Genomic DNA, 17875 nt, shown 5'->3' on the forward strand with positions numbered 1-17875 from the left:
GTAATGTCTCTGACCTCTTTCCTCCTGTTACCAGGTACAAAGGCACTGAATAGAAGTTCTTTTCAGATGGAAATGTCTCAGGAAGGGTTCAGTGCAAGCTTAACACCAGTAAGTGCTGAATATGATTACTCTCAGTCAGCATCATTTCATTGTATGTCATTAGCCACACATTATCACATAGCCACATAATATCACATAGCCACACATTATCACATAGCCACACAATATCACATAGCTACACATTATCACATAGCCACACATTATCACATAGCTACACATTATCACATAGCCACACATTATCACATAGCAACACATTATCACATAGCCACACATTATCACATAGCCACACAATATCACATAGCTACACATTATCACATAGCGACACATTATCACATAGCGACACATTATCACATAGCGACACATTATCACATAGCCACACAATATCACATAGCTACACATTATCACATAGCGACACATTATCACATAGCCACGTGACACATTATCACATAGCCACACATTATCACATAGCCACACATTATCACATAGCCACACAATATCACATAGCCACACAATATCACATAGCCACACATTATCACATAGTGACACATTATCACATAGTGACACATTATCACATAGCTACACATTATCACATAGCTACATAGATACTAACTATGAACATCCATAAAATATTAATGTATGAGGTCTCCTGTATCGCTCCTCCATGTATTATATGTCTCCTGTGCTTCTCAGTATTCTCACTTCTTTCCAGTGCCTCTCCTATGCATTACCTCTGAATCTCTCTTATTTAATCCACAGCTGCCTACCCTCCCTTATTCTGCAGGAGACTCCCTGAAATAGCAGCGATCTCCCTCACTCCCTGAATAGTCCAGCAATCTCCCTGATTGCACTTTACCTCCATTATGCAGCTGTTACATTTTTGGGGAAATAAAATAAATCAGAGATACATACATTCAAATGGGCTCATCACCGACATTTCCCTGCATTGGGTATAAGGCACAATGATCCCTATGGCTACATGTGTTTTATATAACGTTTCTTGTGGCCACTTACAGTATATGGAACCTCTTTTAAAACACAATACACAAACACATCCTGCACAATATCAGAGTCTTTTCTTCAACAAGGAGATCTTACTAACGCTGGGGCTCATTTACATTTGGATGTCAGTCATTTTTATGACACGCCTCTCAGATGTAGCAGCGCACGTCCGCGCTGATAGGTGTTACTTTCACATCTCCCCGACACGCTTTATCAACAGTAGGCAGTATGATTTAATCTAGACTGAGTGTTTATCCAGAGTTATGCCTCTGAGTGTCTCTCCAATGCTGTGCCTCTGAGTGCCTTTCCAATGCTGTGCCTCTGAGTACATCTCCAGTGCTGTGCATCTGATTGCCTCTCCAGTGCTGTGCCTCTCCATCTCCAGTGCTATGCCTCTGAGTGCCTCTCCAATGCTGTGCCTCTGAGTGCCTCTCCAATGCTGTGCCTCTGAGTGCATCTCCAGTGCTGTGCATCTGATTGCCTCTCCAGTGCTGTGCCTCTCCATCTCCAGTGCTATGCCTCTGAGTGCCTCTCCAATGCTGTGCCTCTGAGTACATCTCCAGTGCTGTGCATCTGATTGCCTCTCCAGTGCTGTGCCTCTCCATCTCCAGTGCTATGCCTCTGAGTGCCTCTCCAATGCTGTGCCTCTGAGTGCCTCTCCAATGCTGTGCCTCTGAGTGCATCTCCAGTGCTGTGCATCTGATTGCCTCTCCAGTGCTGTGCCTCTCCATCTCCAGTGCTATGCCTCTGAGTGCCTCTCCAATGCTGTGCCTCTGAGTACATCTCCAGTGCTGTGCATCTGATTGCCTCTCCAGTGCTGTGCCTCTCCATCTCCAGTGCTATGCCTCTGAGTGCCTCTCCAATGCTGTGCCTCTGAGTACATCTCCAGTGCTGTGCATCTGATTGCCTCTCCAGTGCTGTACCTCTACATCTCCAGTGCTATGCCTCTGAGTGCCTCTCCAATGCTGTGCCTCTGAGTACATCTCCAGTGCTGTGCATCTGATTGCCTCTCCAGAGCTGTGCCTCTCCATCTCCAGTGTTATACCACTGAGTGCCTCTCCAATGCTGTGCCTCTGAGTACATCTCCAGTGCTGTGTATATGATTGCCTCTCCAGTGCTGTGCCTCTCCATCTCCAGTGCTATGCCTCTGAGTGCCTCTCCAATGCTGTGCCTCTGAGTACATCTCCAGTGCTGTGCATCTGATTGCCTCTCCAGTGCTGTGCCTCTCCATCTCCAATGCTATGCCTCTGAGTGCCTCTCCAATGCTGTGCCTCTGAGTGCCTCTCCAATGCTGTGCCTCTGAGTGCATCTCCAGTACTGTGCATCTGATTGCCTCTCCAGTGCTGTGCCTCTCCATCTCCAGTGCTATGACTCTGAGTGCCTCTCCAATGCTGTGCCTCTGAGTGCCACTCCAATGCTGTGCCTCTGAGTGCATCTCCAGTGCTGTGCATCTGATTGCCTCTCCAGTGCTGTGCCTCTCCATCTCCAGTGCTATGCCTCTGAGTGCCTCTCCAATGCTGTGCCTCTGAGTACATCTCCAGTGTTGTGCATCTGATTGCCTCTCCAGTGCTGTGCCTCTCCATCTCCAGTGCTATGCCTCTGAGTGCCTCTCCAATGCTGTGCCTCTGAGTACATCTCCAGTGCTGTGCATCTGATTGCCTCTCCAGTGCTGTGCCTCTCCATCTCCAGTGCTATGCCTCTGAGTGCCTCTCCAATGCTGTGCCTCTGAGTGCCTCTCCAATGCTGTGCCTCTGAGTGCATCTCCAGTGCTGTGCATCTGATTGCCTCTCCAGTGCTGTGCCTCTCCATCTCCAGTGCTATGACTCTGAGTGCCTCTCCAATGCTGTGCCTCTGAGTGCCACTCCAATGCTGTGCCTCTGAGTGCATCTCCAGTGCTGTGCATCTGATTGCCTCTCCAGTGCTGTGCCTCTCCATCTCCAGTGCTATGCCTCTGAGTGCCTCTCCAATGCTGTGCCTCTGAGTACATCTCCAGTGTTGTGCATCTGATTGCCTCTCCAGTGCTGTGCCTCTCCATCTCCAGTGCTATGCCTCTGAGTGCCTCTCCAATGCTGTGCCTCTGAGTACATCTCCAGTGCTGTGCATCTGATTGCCTCTCCAGTGCTGTGCCTCTCCATCTCCAGTGCTATGCCTCTGAGTGCCTCTCCAATGCTGTGCCTCTGAGTACATCTCCAGTGCTGTGCATCTGATTGCCTCTCCAGAGCTGTGCCTCTCCATCTCCAGTGTTATACCTCTGAGTGCCTCTCCAATGCTGTGCCTCTGAGTACATCTCCAGTGCTGTGTATCTGATTGCCTCTCCAGTGCTGTGCCTCTCCATCTCCAGTGCTATGCCTCTGAGTGCCTCTCCAATGCTGTGCCTCTGAGTACATCTCCAGTGCTGTGCATCTGATTGCCTCTCCAGTGCTGTGCCTCTCCATCTCCAATGCTATGCCTCTGAGTGCCTCTCCAATGCTGTGCCTCTGAGTACATCTCCAGTGCTGTGCATCTGATTGCCTCTCCAGTGCTGTGCCTCTCTATCTCCAGTGCTATGCCTCTGAGTGCCTCTCCAATGCTGTGCCTCTGAGTACATCTCCAGTGCTGTGCATATGATTGCCTCTCCAGAGCTGTGCCTCTCCATCTCCAGTGTTATACCTCTGAGTGCCTCTCCAATGCTGTGCCTCTGAGTACATCTCCAGTGCTGTGTATCTGATTGCCTCTCCAGTGCTGTGCCTCTCCATCTCCAGTGCTATGCCTCTGAGTACCTCTCCAGCTCTGTGTCTATCCTGCCTCTCTCCAGTGCTGTGCCTCTGAGTGCCTCTCCAGCTCTGTGTCTATCCTGCCTCTCTCCAGTGTTATGCCTCTGAGTACCTCCCCAGCTCTGTGCCTCTCCAGTGCTGTGTCTCTGAGTGCCTCTCCAGCTCTGTGTCTCTCCAGCGCTGTGCCTCTGAGTGCCTCTCCAGCTCTGTGCCTCTCCTGTCTCTCTCCTGTGCTGTGCCTCTAAGTGCCTCCCCAGCTCTGTGCCTCTCCTGTCTCTCTCCAGTGCTGTGCCTCTGAGTGCCTCTCCAGCTCTGTGTCTTTCCAGTGCTATGCCTCTGAGTGCCTCTCCAGCTCTGTGTCTCTCCAGTGCTATGCCTCTGAGTGCCTCTCCAGCTCTGTGCCTCTGAGTGACTCTCCAGCTCTGTGCCTCTCCTGTCTCTCTCCTGTGCTATGCCTCTGAGTGCCTCTCCAGCTCTGTGTCTCTCCAGTGCTATGCCTCTGAGTGCCTCTCCAGCTCTGTGCCTCTCATGTCTCTCTCCAGTGCTGTGCCCCTGAGTACCTCCCCTGCTCTGTGCCTCTCCAGTGCTGTGACTCTGAGTGCCTCTCCAGCTCTGTGTCTCTCCAGTGCTATGCCTCTGAGTACCTCCCCAGCTCTGTGCCTCTCCAGTGCTGTGTCTCTGAGTGCCTCTCCAGCTCTGTGTCTCTCCAGTGCTATGCCTCTGAGTGCCTCCCCAGCTCTGTACCTCTCCTGTCTCTCTCCTGTGCTGTGCCTCTGAGTGCCTCCCAGCTCTGTGCCTCTCCTGTCTCTCTCCTGTGCTGTGCCTGTGAGTGCCTCCCCAGCTCTGTGCCTCTCCTGTCTCTTTCCTGTGCTGTGCCTCTAAGTGCCTCTCCTGTGCTGTGCCTCTGAGTGCCTCCCCAGCTCTGTGCCTCTCCTGTCTCTCTCCTGTGCTGTGCCTCTCCAGCTCTGTGCATCTCCTGTCTCTCTCCTGTGCTGTGCCTCTGAGTGCCTCCCCAGCTCTGTGCCTCTCCTGTCTCTCTCATGTGCTGTGCCTCTGAGTGCCTCCCCAGCTCTGTGCCTCTCCTGTCTCTCTCCTGTGCTGTGCCTCTCCAGCTCTGTGCCTCTCCTGTCTCTCTCCTGTGCTGTGCCTCTGAGTGCCTCCCCAGCTCTGTGCCTCTCCTGTCTCTCTCCTGTGCTGTGCCTCTGAGAGCCTCCCCAGCTCTGTGCCTCTCCTGTCTCTCTCCTGTGCTGTGCCTCTGAGTGCCTCCCCATCTCTGTGCCTCTCCTGTGCTGTGCCTCTAAGTGCCTCTCCAGCTCTGTGCCTCTCCTGTCTCTCTCCTGTGCTGTGCCTCTGAGTGCCTCCCCAGCTCTGTGACTCTCCTGTCTCTCTCCAGTGCTGTGCCTCTGAGTACCTCTCCAGCTCTGTGCATCTCCTGTCTCTCTCCAGTGCTGTGCCTCTGAGTGCCTCTCCAGCTCTGTGTCTCTCCAGTGCTATGCCTCTGAGTGCCTCTCCAGCTCTGTGTATCTCCAGTGCTATGCCTCTGAGTGCCTCTCCAGCTCTGTGCCTCTGAGTGCCTCTCCAGCTCTGTGCCTCTCCTGTCTCTCTCCTGTGCTATGCCTCTGAGTGCCTCTCCAGCTCTGTGCCTCTCCTGTCTCTCTCCAGTGCTGTGCCTCTGAGTACCTCCCCTGCTCTGTGCCTCTCCAGTGCTTTGACTCTGAGTGCCTCCCCAGCTCTCTGCCTCTCCTGTCTCTCTCCAGTGCTGTGCCTCTGAGTGCCTCTCCAGCTCTGTGCCTCTCCTGTCTCTCTCCAGTGCTATGCCTATCCAGCTCTGTGCATCTCCTGTCTCTCTCCAGTGCTGTGCCTCTGAGTGCCTCTCCAGCTCTCTGCCTCTCCTGTCTCTCTCCAGTGCTGTGCCTCTGAGTGCCTCTCCAGCTCTGTGCCTCTCCTGTCTCTCTCCAGTGCTATGCCTCTCCAGCTCTGTGCCTCTCCTGTCTCTCTCCTGTGCCTCTGAGTGCCTCTCCAGCTCTGTGCCTGTCCTGTCTCTCTCCAGTGCTGTGCCTCTCCAGCTCTGTGCCTGTCCTGTCTCTCTCCAGTGCTGTGCCTCTCCAGCTCTGTGCCTCTCATGTCTCTCTCCTGTGCCTCTGAGTGCCTCTCCAGCTCTGTGCCTGTCCTGTCTCTCTCCAGTGCTGTGCCTCTCCAGCTCTGTGCCTGTCCTGTCTCAATCCAGTGCTGTGCCTCTCCAGCTCTGTGCCTCTCCTGTCTCTCTCCTGTGCTGTGCCTCTGAGTGCCTCCCCAGCTCTGTGCCTCTCCTGTCTCTCTCCAGTGCTGTGCCTCTGAGTGCCTCTCCAGCTCTGTGCCTCTCCTGTGCCTCTGAGTGCCTCTCCAGCTCTGTGCCTGTCCTGTCTCTCTCCAGTGCTGTGCCTCTCCAGCTCTGTGCCTGTCCTGTCTCTCTCCAGTGCTGTGCCTCTCCAGCTCTGTGCCTCTCCTGTCTCAATCCAGTGCTGTGCCTCTCCAGCTCTGTGTCTCTCCTGTCTCTCTCCTGTGCTGTGCCTCCCCAGCTCTGTGCCTCTCCTGTCTCTCTCCTGTGCTGTGCCTCTGAGTGCCTCCCCAGCTCTATGCCTCTCCTGTCTCTCTCCAGTGATATGCCTCTTCAGCTCTGTGCCTCTCCTGTCTCTCTCCTGTGCTGTGTCTCTGAGTGCCTCTCCAGCTCTGTGCCTGCCCTGTCTCTCTCCAGTGCTGTACCTCCCCAGCTCTGTGCCTCTCCTGTCTCTCTCCTGTGCTGTGCCTCTGAGTGCCTCTCCAGCTCTGTGCCTGTCCTGTCTCTCTCCAGTGCTGTGCCTCTCCAGCTCTGTGCCTGTTCTGTCTCTCTCCAGTGCTGTGCCTCTCCTGTCTCTCTCCTGTGCTGTGCCTCTGAGTGCCTCTCCAGCTCTGTGCCTGTCCTGTCTCAATCCAGTGCTGTGCCTCTCCAGCTCTGTGCCTCTCCTGTCTCTCTCCTGTGCTGTGCCTCTGAGTGCCTCCCCAGCTCTGTGCCTCTCCTGTCTCTCTCCTGTGCTGTGCCTCTGAGTGCCTCCCCAGCTCTATGCCTCTCCTATCTCTCTCCAGTGCTATGCCTCTTCAGCTCTGTGCCTCTCCTGTCTCTCTCCTGTGCTGTGTCTCTGAGTGCCTCTCCAGCTCTGTGCCTGTCCTGTCTCTCTCCAGTGCTGTACCTCCCCAGCTCTGTGCCTCTCCTGTCTCTCTCCTGTGCTGTGCCTCTGAGTGCCTCTCCTGTCTCTCTCCTGTGCTGTGCCTCTGAGTGCCTCCCCAGCTCTGTGCCTCTCCTGTCTCTCTCCTGTGCTGTGCCTCTGAGTGCCTCCCCAGCTCTATGCCTCTCCTGTCTCTCTCCAGTGATATGCCTCTTCAGCTCTGTGCCTCTCCTGTCTCTCTCCTGTGCTGTGTCTCTGAGTGCCTCTCCAGCTCTGTGCCTGCCCTGTCTCTCTCCAGTGCTGTACCTCCCCAGCTCTGTGCCTCTCCTGTCTCTCTCCTGTGCTGTGCCTCTGAGTGCCTCTCCAGCTCTGTGCCTGTCCTGTCTCTCTCCAGTGCTGTGCCTCTCCAGCTCTGTGCCTGTCCTGTCTCAATCCAGTGCTGTGCCTCTCCAGCTCTGTGCCTCTCCTGTCTCTCTCCAGTGCTGTGCCTCTGAGTGCCTCCCCAGCTCTGTGCCTCTCCTGTCTCTCTCCTGTGCTGTGCCTCTGAGTGCCTCCCAGCTCTATGCCTCTCCTGTCTCTCTCCAGTGCTATGCCTCTTCAGCTCTGTGCCTCTCCTGTCTCTCTCCTGTGCTGTGTCTCTGAGTGCCTCTCCAGCTCTGTGCCTGTCCTGTCTCTCTCCAGTGCTGTACCTCCCCAGCTCTGTGCCTCTCCTGTCTCTCTCCTGTGCTGTGCCTCTGAGTGCCTCTCCAGCTCTGTGCCTGTCCTGTCTCTCTCCAGTGCTGTGCCTCTCCAGCTCTGTGCCTGTCCTGTCTCTCTCCAGTGCTGTGCCTCTCCAGCTCTGTGCCTCTCCTGTCTCTCTCCTGTGCTGTGCCTCTGAGTGCCTCTCCAGCTCTGTGTCTGTCCTGTCTCTCTCCAGTGCTGTGCCTCTCCAGCTCTGTGCCTGTCCTGTCTCAATCCAGTGCTGTGCCTCTCCTGTCTCTCTCCTGTGCTGTGCCTCTGAGTGCCTCCCCAGCTCTGTGCCTCTCCTGTCTTTCTCCAGTGCTGTGCCTCTGAGTGCCTCTCCAGCTCTGTGCCTCTCCTGTCTCTCTCCTGTGCTGTGCCTCTGAGTGCCTCTCCAGCTCTGTGCCTGTCCTGTCTCTCTCCAGTGCTGTGCCTCTCCAGCTCTGTGCCTGTCCTGTCTCTCTCCAGTGCTGTGCCTCTCCAGCTCTGTGCCTCTCCTGTCTCTCTCCTGTGCTGTGCCTCTCCAGCTCTGTGCCTGTCCTGTCTCTCTCCAGTGCTGTGCCTCTCCAGCTCTGTGCCTGTCCTGTCTCAATCCAGTGCTGTGCCTCTCCAACTCTGTGCCTCTCCTGTCTCTCTCCTGTGCTGTGCCTCTGAGTGCCTCCCCAGCTCTGTGCCTCTCCTGTCTCTCTCCAGTGCTGTGCCTCTGAGTGCCTCTCCAGCTCTGTGCCTCTCCTGTCTCTCTCCTGTGCTGTGCCTCTGAGTGCCTCTCCAGCTCTGTGCCTGTCCTGTCTCTCTCCAGTGCTGTGCCTCTCCAGCTCTGTGCCTGTCCTGTCTCTCTCCAGTGCTGTGCCTCTCCAGCTCTGTGCCTCTTCTGTCTCTCTCCTGTGCTGTGCCTCTGAGTGCCTCTCCAGCTCTGTGCCTGTCCTGTCTCTCTCCAGTGCTGTGCCTCTCCAGCTCTGTGCCTGTCCTGTCTCAATCCAGTGCTGTGCCTCTCCAGCTCTGTGTCTCTCCTGTCTCTCTCCTGTGCTGTGCCTCTGAGTGCCTCCCCAGCTCTATACCTCTCCTGTCTCTCTCCAGTGCTGTGCCTCTCCAGCTCTGTGCCTCTTCTGTCTCTCTCCTGTGCTGTGCCTCTGAGTGCCTCTCCAGCTCTGTGCCTGTCCTGTCTCTCTCCAGTGCTGTGCCTCTCCAGCTCTGTGCCTGTCCTGTCTCAATCCAGTGCTGTGCCTCCCCAGCTCTGTGCCTCTCCTGTCTCTCTCCAGTGCTGTGCCTCTGAGTGCCTCTCCAGCTCTGTGCCTCTCCTGTCTCTCTCCTGTGCTGTGCCTCTGAGTGTCTCTCCAGCTCTGTGCCTCTCCTGTCTCTCTCCTGTGCTGTGATAACGCTGTGGAAGTGCTATTTAGCATAATATGCAGGGATAAAAGGCTTGATAAATAGGCCCCACAAGGGACACAAGGAACTGTATCCAGGGATCTCCCCAATAACCGTGCGTTTCTTCATCAGGACGGGCCCACCCTCGGGGCAGTTGGCGCATACGACTGGTCGGGCGGGGCATATCACTACAGGAGCGGGCAGCAGAATGGCAGCTGGATAAATGCCACAAGAGACCAGGCTGAGATGAAGGACTCCTATCTGGGTGAGCGGCATGTCACACAGCTGTAGGGGGGGGATACAGGCTCCGGCGCTGTCTGATCAGAGTGACGCTAATCACATGGAAACTGACGCAGTGACAAATGATCATTCCCGGGATTTACGCCAGATACTTAATGACTGCGCCCCTAATCGTTGTGTTGTCTGATATAAGAGATTGGGATATTAGTGTGTTGGTCACGTTTCCACTCGGTATTCTGCGTAAAAAAAAGAAAAAATACCCCTGGGCCGTGTTCAGTGGTGGGCGCAGAGGCGACAACGGACGCAATCGGATGATTTGTGCCAGTCTGCGCAGGCGTTCCGATGGTGATGGCACAAAAACGCAGACACGTGTAGATTCAGTCTGCGTTTCTGGGTGGTAACATGTGTGGGGGGGGGGGGTGGCCAGACGCGGCTGCAGCGGTCAGCTACTACATCTAAAGTCGCAATCTCACTGACACCAGCGGCCATGTTCAGACGAGGATTCAGCGCCTCCGTATGGCTGGTGCAATATCTGAAGGTGCGGCAGATTTGAGCTGCGACCAGTGGGAGTCTCAGTGAGAAGTCCATTGGCTGCGCCGTTTGCATGAAGTCGCAGTAGCAGCTGGAAAGGTCTCCTCTGTTCGGGGAGGAAGAGGAGCAACGTGGGAAGTGCGGAGCAGTATGAGAGGGTCGGACCCTGCGAGTGCCACTCAGCACATCCTCCAGTGTCATCTATGAGGCACCAGTGGCAATGTTCCCTTACGCCTAGACTATAAATAGGGGGGTGCAGGTATCTCATTGCTGCGTCTTTACTGTCACTGTATTCCCCAGGTTACGCCGTGCAACACGTGAGACCGGATTTGGTTGCAATTGGAGCACCAAGGTACCAACATCATGGAAGCGTCTTTCTCTACAGCAGAGACCGAAACACATTCCTATGGAGCCATGCGGCTGACGTCAGGGTAGACAAGGTGACCGCGACATGGAGAGGCCACTGGGGAAACGGGTAACATCTCCGAGATGTCACACAGAGGAGGGGGAGGTTATATATGGCCAGAGTTAGTCATGGTCTGTCACCTCAGAGGTGGAGAAGCTGGTTATCCATATGAGGAGACAGGGGCCATAGTGCCAGGTGGCGGCAGCAGCGAGGCTTTTCCTCGCCGTCAGGACCCTGGCAGTGGTGAGATGTCAGGATGTGATGTCACAGCAGGAGGTGGAGACGTTACAAGTCCGGAGTACCCAGCAATGTACTGAGGGCATGGGGAGAGCTCAGGTCACACAGGGTGTATGTAGGTTCTCCACACACGCCCTCAGTAGACATTATAGGTTGTGAGACTTGTAGCTGTAATAAGCCACCTGTCTCCTTACACTACACGTGGTCAACTACTGGGATGTCTGTCCATCCAGGAAGGCCATCCCGCTGAGAGTCAGAACACATCCCCACATCCAAATACAGGTGCTCCCAGTACAGTGATAAAAGTCCCCAAAAGGAAAAGGGCCCCATTAAAGAAATCTTCTTCAGGTCTCCCTTCCCTGAAGCTATTGGACACCCTCTGACTTTCCCAGCCCCCCGAAACAAAATACTTCCTAGGGGCAAGGATCTTTGGGCTTCCCTCTGCCGCAGGACTCGGAGTCTCCCCTCTCAAACCAGGGTTAACCAAAGCTTTCCCCCGGGTAACCACCATGAAGAGAGAGAGCTTCAGGAGACTTGAGGAGCAAGTGGCTCATAAGGGTCTGGCTCACGACCCCTCCAAAACGTGAAACATACACAGGTAGGGTAAAGGTGCTATCAATGCCCCGGCCAGAGGTGAGCTGAAAAATTACGTTCACTGTGCAAAATGCCGGACTAGTGCAAAGGTGCAGGCCATCATCAGTGCATGTTCAGGTACCCTCACAGGTGCACCAGTGGCACATAGCACCTCGGGCAAGAGGACCAGGTGATGGCCCACTGCCCAGTGGGGTGCCTTTAAGCCGCACAGCATAGATGGGCATCTACTCCTGACCTCATCCAGAAGGAAAGATATGTGTTACACCTTAAGGAAATACATGAAGACAGGACATTTCTGTATACTGGATATTATCTGTGAACATGGCGTGACCTCACTAAGACGTGTACTGTTACATAATGTGAACAATACTAAAAAAGACAAAATTGGTCAAGGCGCTGACTCAAATTAGGGAGAATTTCCCAACTCGATTGCCCACTTCAATCTGGGTGTACTGCAGCTTCAATAAAAAAGGGAGATCACTGATTCTCCCAGAAAAGTACCACCAAACCAAAATAATAATTGAAGCGCTGTACAGCCAGATATATTTTTTATATAAATTTATTAATAAAATTAAAGACAAAAAACACATAAACATACAACACTAAACACACGGCCGGTGTATAAAATATATAAAATTTGACAATTAATTCAAAACTTCATTAATACTACACAAGCTAACCATTGGAGATACATCATACAATACTCTTCATTCTCCAAAGAGCAACAAAAAGCTCAGTCCTTGTTAGTTGATTAATCAGTGCACATTAATAATCAATTAATTGATCATAACTCTGTCATAGTCATCAGAAAAGACCTTGCTGGTCATTCATTAATTGGAACCTCAGTTCAAATCAAGCAGACATGCAGATCGTTAGTGAAAATTTATGTTAAACACTATCCACAGCTGTTATTCAGATGCTGCATGCATGAATAAATGTTAGCCTCTGCTGAAGCTCAAAACAAGGTTGCAATTGGTTAGTGGATCAATCAGAGAGCATCTGTAGCAAAGTATATGGTCACAACTGATGCGTTTCCAAATTAGTACGTTTTAAAACATTTGTTTTAAAATGCATGTACAAGGATAGAGCGCCCGGAAATGCAAAAAGTTCCCACTATTTAAATGAATGAATGGGAGCATAAGAATCATTACTCCTGAGGAAGCCGCCGAGTATAGAGGCGGAGAAACGCGTAGAGCTTGATCTTTATGCACGGCTGCGACCTTCTGACCATTGGGACATCAATCTAACGGACTTGGTGCGGCGGGACCCCGGACAAGCCAAAGTGTCATACAGCATTTGTATAGCTGGAGGGGGGATCGGCTCCCAGTACAGTCTGCAGTTACTGGGGGTGATCACTGCGCTAAAAGCCAACCAAGATCCCAGTGTCCATCCATCACCCGTGGTAACGGGGAATGTGTCAAGTTGTGAGTGCATGCTATCTACTAACAGACTGTTTATAAGAAACTATCCACCAACCCGACAGCTGCTTTTCAAACTAAGTTGAAGAATATGCTTTCTTTGGCCCTGACCTCTGGAGTGATATCTAAGGACACTTTTAAATTTTTGTTTACAGCTCACCCAGTCACACCTACGTATTATCATTTGCCAAAGATACATAAAACACTCATTTCTCCACCGGGTCACCCGATTATTTCGGGGGTCAATTCACTCACTAACAATCTGTCACATTATGTGGATTCTTTTTTACAAGGACATGTACGTAATTTAAAATCTTTTATTAAGGACACTACACAAGTTTTGAATATCATTCACAATATTCGGTGGAAAAGGGGTTATTATTTAGTCACTTGTGATGTAGAAGCACTTTATTCCAATATTCCTCAGGACTTAGGTGTAGTTGCAGTTGAGCACTATTTGAAAACAGATCGATCAGTAACAAAAGAATTATGTGAATTTCTAAAATAGTTTATTGAATTTATACTTCATCATAATTATTTTATTTTTAATTCCAATTATTATTTACAGTTGAAAGGAACCGCGATGGGGACGAGATTCGCGCCGAGTTTCGCAAACCTGTACATGGGCCGCTTTGAAGAGGAACATGTGTGGGAGGGCGGACTCGGTGCGGATCTCGTCCTTTATTGTCGGTTTATTGATGATCTGTTTTTTATTTGGGGTGGTTGTGAGGAGTCACTTATCACTTTTTTGACTAGTTTAAACACTAATTGTTTTGGTTTAAAGTTCACTTACACATATAGTTTAACTAATATTTCTTACTTAGATATCTCTCTAGAGGTGGAGGAGGATGAATTGAAGACCTGTACCTTTACTAAGGAGGTTGACCAAAACCGTTATTTAAATTATGGGAGTAGCCATTTACAAAAATGGCGTGATAACATACCCAAGAGTCAGTTTATTAGACTTAAAAGAAATTGTTCCTCTATGGAAATGTTCAACTATCAGGCAGAAAAGTTGAAAATGTCTTTCCTTGAACAAGGTTATCCTCGGGATGTAGTGATTAAGGCGTATGGGGACGTGTGCCGGATTGATAGGGTTCAGCTACTACAGGGAAGAAAAGTAACGGATGGTGATCTACAACAGGAAGGGGTAGATGATAGATTAGTAAATTTTGTCACAAAATATAATTCACATGCTCATGATATTAGAAAGATCATAAAGAAAAATCATTCCTTGTTGAAAATGGATGAGATTTTAAATAAGGGATCTGGGTGTAGTGATAAGGTAACGTTTAGAAGGTCTGATAATCTCAAATTAAAGTTAGCACCTAGCCACATGAAGAACATAGTGTCTGGTAAGAATACACCGAGTTGGTTACCTGAGAAACCTTTGGGCTTCCATAAGTGTGGGAATATTAGATGTCAAACCTGTTCCTTTTGTCATCGTAAAGTGACAACCTTTGAGTCCTTAAATACAGGAGAGTGGTTTGATATTAAGGATTTTATTAATTGCAAGTCTTCATTTGTCATTTATTTATTGATTTGTGGCTGTAAGAAACAGTACGTAGGTCGGACAACCAGAACGGTACATGATAGGTTGATGGAGCATAAGAGAAATATAGTGAATAAATTAAGGAAACAAAGTCTTTATAACCATATTACTAGTTGTGAACTTGGGAATATAAATAACATCCAGATGTTTGGCATCGAACAGATAAGAAAAACAGCGCGAGGAGGAGATCGTTTTGGCCTCCTATGTAAGAGAGAGGCATACTGGATATTCCGGTTAGGGACCTTAGTACCGTATGGTTTAAACGATACAGTAGAGTTAAATAATATTCACTAAAAAGAATCCCGTATAGGGAATCTAGTATGCCACATACAATAGATGGATTGTGGGAGCTCCTTGGGCTTCTTGGGATTGTTATTGTATTAATGATTAGGGGGGTGTTATCTGATTATTGACTCGACATGGGGTTGAATTGTCGGGGTCTTACCTGGTGGTCATCAGGGTCTGTCATCAATCCATGGGTTAGATAGGAATCATGGATGTATGAGTATAATTATTTGGTCTATTTACATATTATTGTCCATTTATATATCTATATCTCTGAATATTTTTAAATTATTATTTTTTATGATTGACGTCATGTACTATAATGGGGAGAATTTCTCATATTGTTTAATTATGGTGTGTCAGTGGGGAAATGCATCTCCTATGAGGTATGCAGGGTTCCTTCTTTTAGATTATTCCGCTCGAATTTTAATTCATGGTTTCAGGTATATTTAGAAAGAGGTTATCACACCTATAGAGTCGATGAAACAATGTGTTTTATTAATAGAATAAGAATGTTCAAAGGATTGGAGAAGTGTGAAGGATATTTGCGAATATGATTGGAAATAATATACCACTGGAAATACAATCTGTAGTAATACTAGGTTGGATGAAATAACAATGAGTTTTTGAATGAAATCCGCTGCGCATGAATTGCGCATGCGCCAGTCAGTGTGATGACAGAAGTAGCATACGCAGTGCGCATGTGCAAATAAGTCGGTTGTGGAACCTGAGGAGCGGTGACACGTAAGTGGAGCGCATGGAATGCGCAAGCGCATGTACAAGGATAGAGCGCCAGGAAATGCAAAAAGTTCCCACTATTTAAATGAATGAATGGGAGCATAAGAATCATTACTCCTGAGGAAGCCGCCGAGTATAGAGGCGAAGAAACGCGTAGAGCTTGATCTTTATGCATGGCTGCGACCTTCTGACCATTGGGACATCAATCTAACGGACTTGGTGCGGCGGGACCCCGGACAAGCCAAAGTGTCATACAGCATTTGTATAGCTGGAGGGGGGATCGGCTCCCAGTACAGACTGCAGTTACTGGGGGTGATCACTGCGCTAAAAGCCAACCAAGATTCCAGTGTCCATCCATCACCCGTGGTAACGGGGAATGTGTCAAGTTGTGAGTGCATGCTATCTACTAACAAATATTTTAAAACGTACTAATTTGGAAACGCATCAGTTGTGACCATATACTTTGCTACAGATGCTCTCTGATTGATCCACTAACCAATTGCAACCTTGTTTTGAGCTTCAGCAGAGGCTAACATTTATTCATGCATGCAGCATCTGAATAACAGCTGTGGATAGTGTTTAACATCAATTTTCACTAACGATCTGCATGTCTGCTTGATTTGAACTGAGGTTCCAATTAATGAATGACCAGCAAGGTCTTTTCTGATGACTATGACAGAGTTATGATCAATTAATTGATTATTAATGTGCACTGATTAATCAACTAACAAGGACTGAGCTTTTTGTTGCTCTTTGGAGAATGGAGAGTATTGTATGATGTATCTCCAATGGTTAGCTTGTGTAGTATTAATGAATTTTTGAATTAATTGTCAAATTTTATATATTTTATACACCGGCCGTATGTTTATGTGTTTTTTGTCTTTAATTTTATTAATACATTTATATAAAAAATATATCTGGCTGTACAGCGCTTCAATTATTATTTTGGTTTGGTGTTACATAATGTGGCCATACAGCCAATGTACAGGAGAGACCACAAGTCACAGGACTTACTGTGGGAATGGGAATCTCAGGAAATCTATAATTCCATCTATAATGCTAACGCAAGAGGAAATGTTGACACCTGGGGAAGGTGACACACCTCACACTCGCCTGAGTCTGCATCACATGTGAGTGTGTGTGTGTGGGGGGGGGGAGTGCAAGGACGGTGAAACGGAGGAGGAGAGACATTTTATTTCCATCTATTAATTGGCATCCATTTGAATATTTGTCCTTTCAGATTGGGTCATACTTTGGTTCTGTATTGAGTGTAGTCCATGAGAATTCTTCCCAACCTCTCCTTCTAGTTGGGGCGCCAACATATTACTCACCAGAAGGCCCAGGTGGACGTGTTTACTTGTGTCCCATCATGCAGGTGAGACCTTAACAGAAGTAACATTCTCTGACTGATATAAACTGAATTAATGACCCCTCTCATTACCCCATCATAGAGAAACTACAAAATATACTGTTCCTCTCAGAGTCTTCCTCAAAAATCCCCTTACCACATCACCCATCTATTATTATCTCACTTAGAGTTTCCCCAACACAGCACCCCATCACTCATCTACTGTCCCTCTGAGAGCCTCCCTACCACAGCACCCCATCACCCATTTACTGTCCCTCTGAGAGCATCCCTAATACAACACCTCATCACTCATCAACTGTCCCTCTGAGAGACTCTCTACAAATAACCCTTACTACATCACCCATCTACTGTCCATCTGAGAGCATCCCCAATACAACACCCATCACTCATCAACTGTCCCTCTGAGAGTCTCCCCAATGCAACACCCCATCACTCATCTACTGTCCCTCTGAGAGCCTCCCTACCACAACACCCCATCACCCATATACTGTCCCTCTGAGAGACTCCCTACAAAACACCCTTACTACATCACCAATTTACTGTCCATCTGAGAGTCTCCCAACACAACACCCCATCACTCATACACTGTCCCTCTGAGAGTGTCCCCAATACAACACCCCATCGCTCATCAACTGTTGCTCTGCGATCCTCCCCAATACAACACCCAATCACTCATCTTCTGTCCCTCTGAGAGCCTCTCCAATATAACCCCCATCACTCATCTACTGTCCATCTGATTGTCTCCCCAACACAATACCCCATCACTCGTCAACCGTCCCTCTGAGAGCCTCCCTAACACAACACCCCATCACTCATCAACTGTCCCTCTGAGAGTCTCCTCAATACAATACCCCATCACTCATCTACTGTCTCTCTGAGAGTCTCCCCAAAACAACACCCCATAACTCATCTACTGTCCTTCTGAGAGTCTCCCCAACACAACACCCCATCACTCATCAACTGTTCTGCTGAGAGCCTCCCAACACAACACCCCATCACTCATCTACTGTCCATCTGAGAGTCTCCTCAATACAACACCCCATCACTCATTTACTGTCCCTCTGAGAGCCTCCCCAAGTCAACATCCCATCACTCATCTGCTGTCCCTCTGAGAATCTCCCCAAAATAACACCTCATCACTCATCTACTGTCCCTATGAGTGCCTCCCCAATACAACATATCATCACTCATCTACTGTCCCTCTGAGAGTCTCCCCAATATAACACCCCATCACTCATCAACTGTCCCTTTGAGAGCCTCCCCAATATAACACCCCATCACTCATCAACTGTCCCTCTGGGCATCTCCCCAACACATAACCCCCTTACCACAACAACCATCTACTGTCTCATCCCATCACATTACCCATCTACTGCCCCTCTGAGAGTTCCCCAAACACAACATCCCACCATAGCATGGAAAGAAC

At 49.7% G+C, this 17875-nt stretch overlaps 1 protein-coding gene across 1 annotated transcript in view; it reads left to right on the forward strand.

Annotated features, from left to right (window-relative positions):
- The window catches only part of LOC134945906 (integrin alpha-M-like), a 163832-nt gene that overhangs the window by 100589 nt on the left and 45368 nt on the right, over positions 1-17875 (forward strand). Inside the window, exons 8-11 of the mRNA XM_063935463.1 lie at positions 35-108; positions 9212-9344; positions 10151-10290; positions 16321-16455. Of these exons, the coding sequence (XP_063791533.1) occupies positions 35-108; positions 9212-9344; positions 10151-10290; positions 16321-16455 (482 nt within the window). The remainder of the gene's footprint in view (positions 1-34; positions 109-9211; positions 9345-10150; positions 10291-16320; positions 16456-17875) is intronic.

Source organism: Pseudophryne corroboree, chromosome 7 (genome assembly GCF_028390025.1).
Source record: "Pseudophryne corroboree isolate aPseCor3 chromosome 7, aPseCor3.hap2, whole genome shotgun sequence".
NCBI lineage: Eukaryota > Metazoa > Chordata > Amphibia > Anura > Myobatrachidae > Pseudophryne > Pseudophryne corroboree.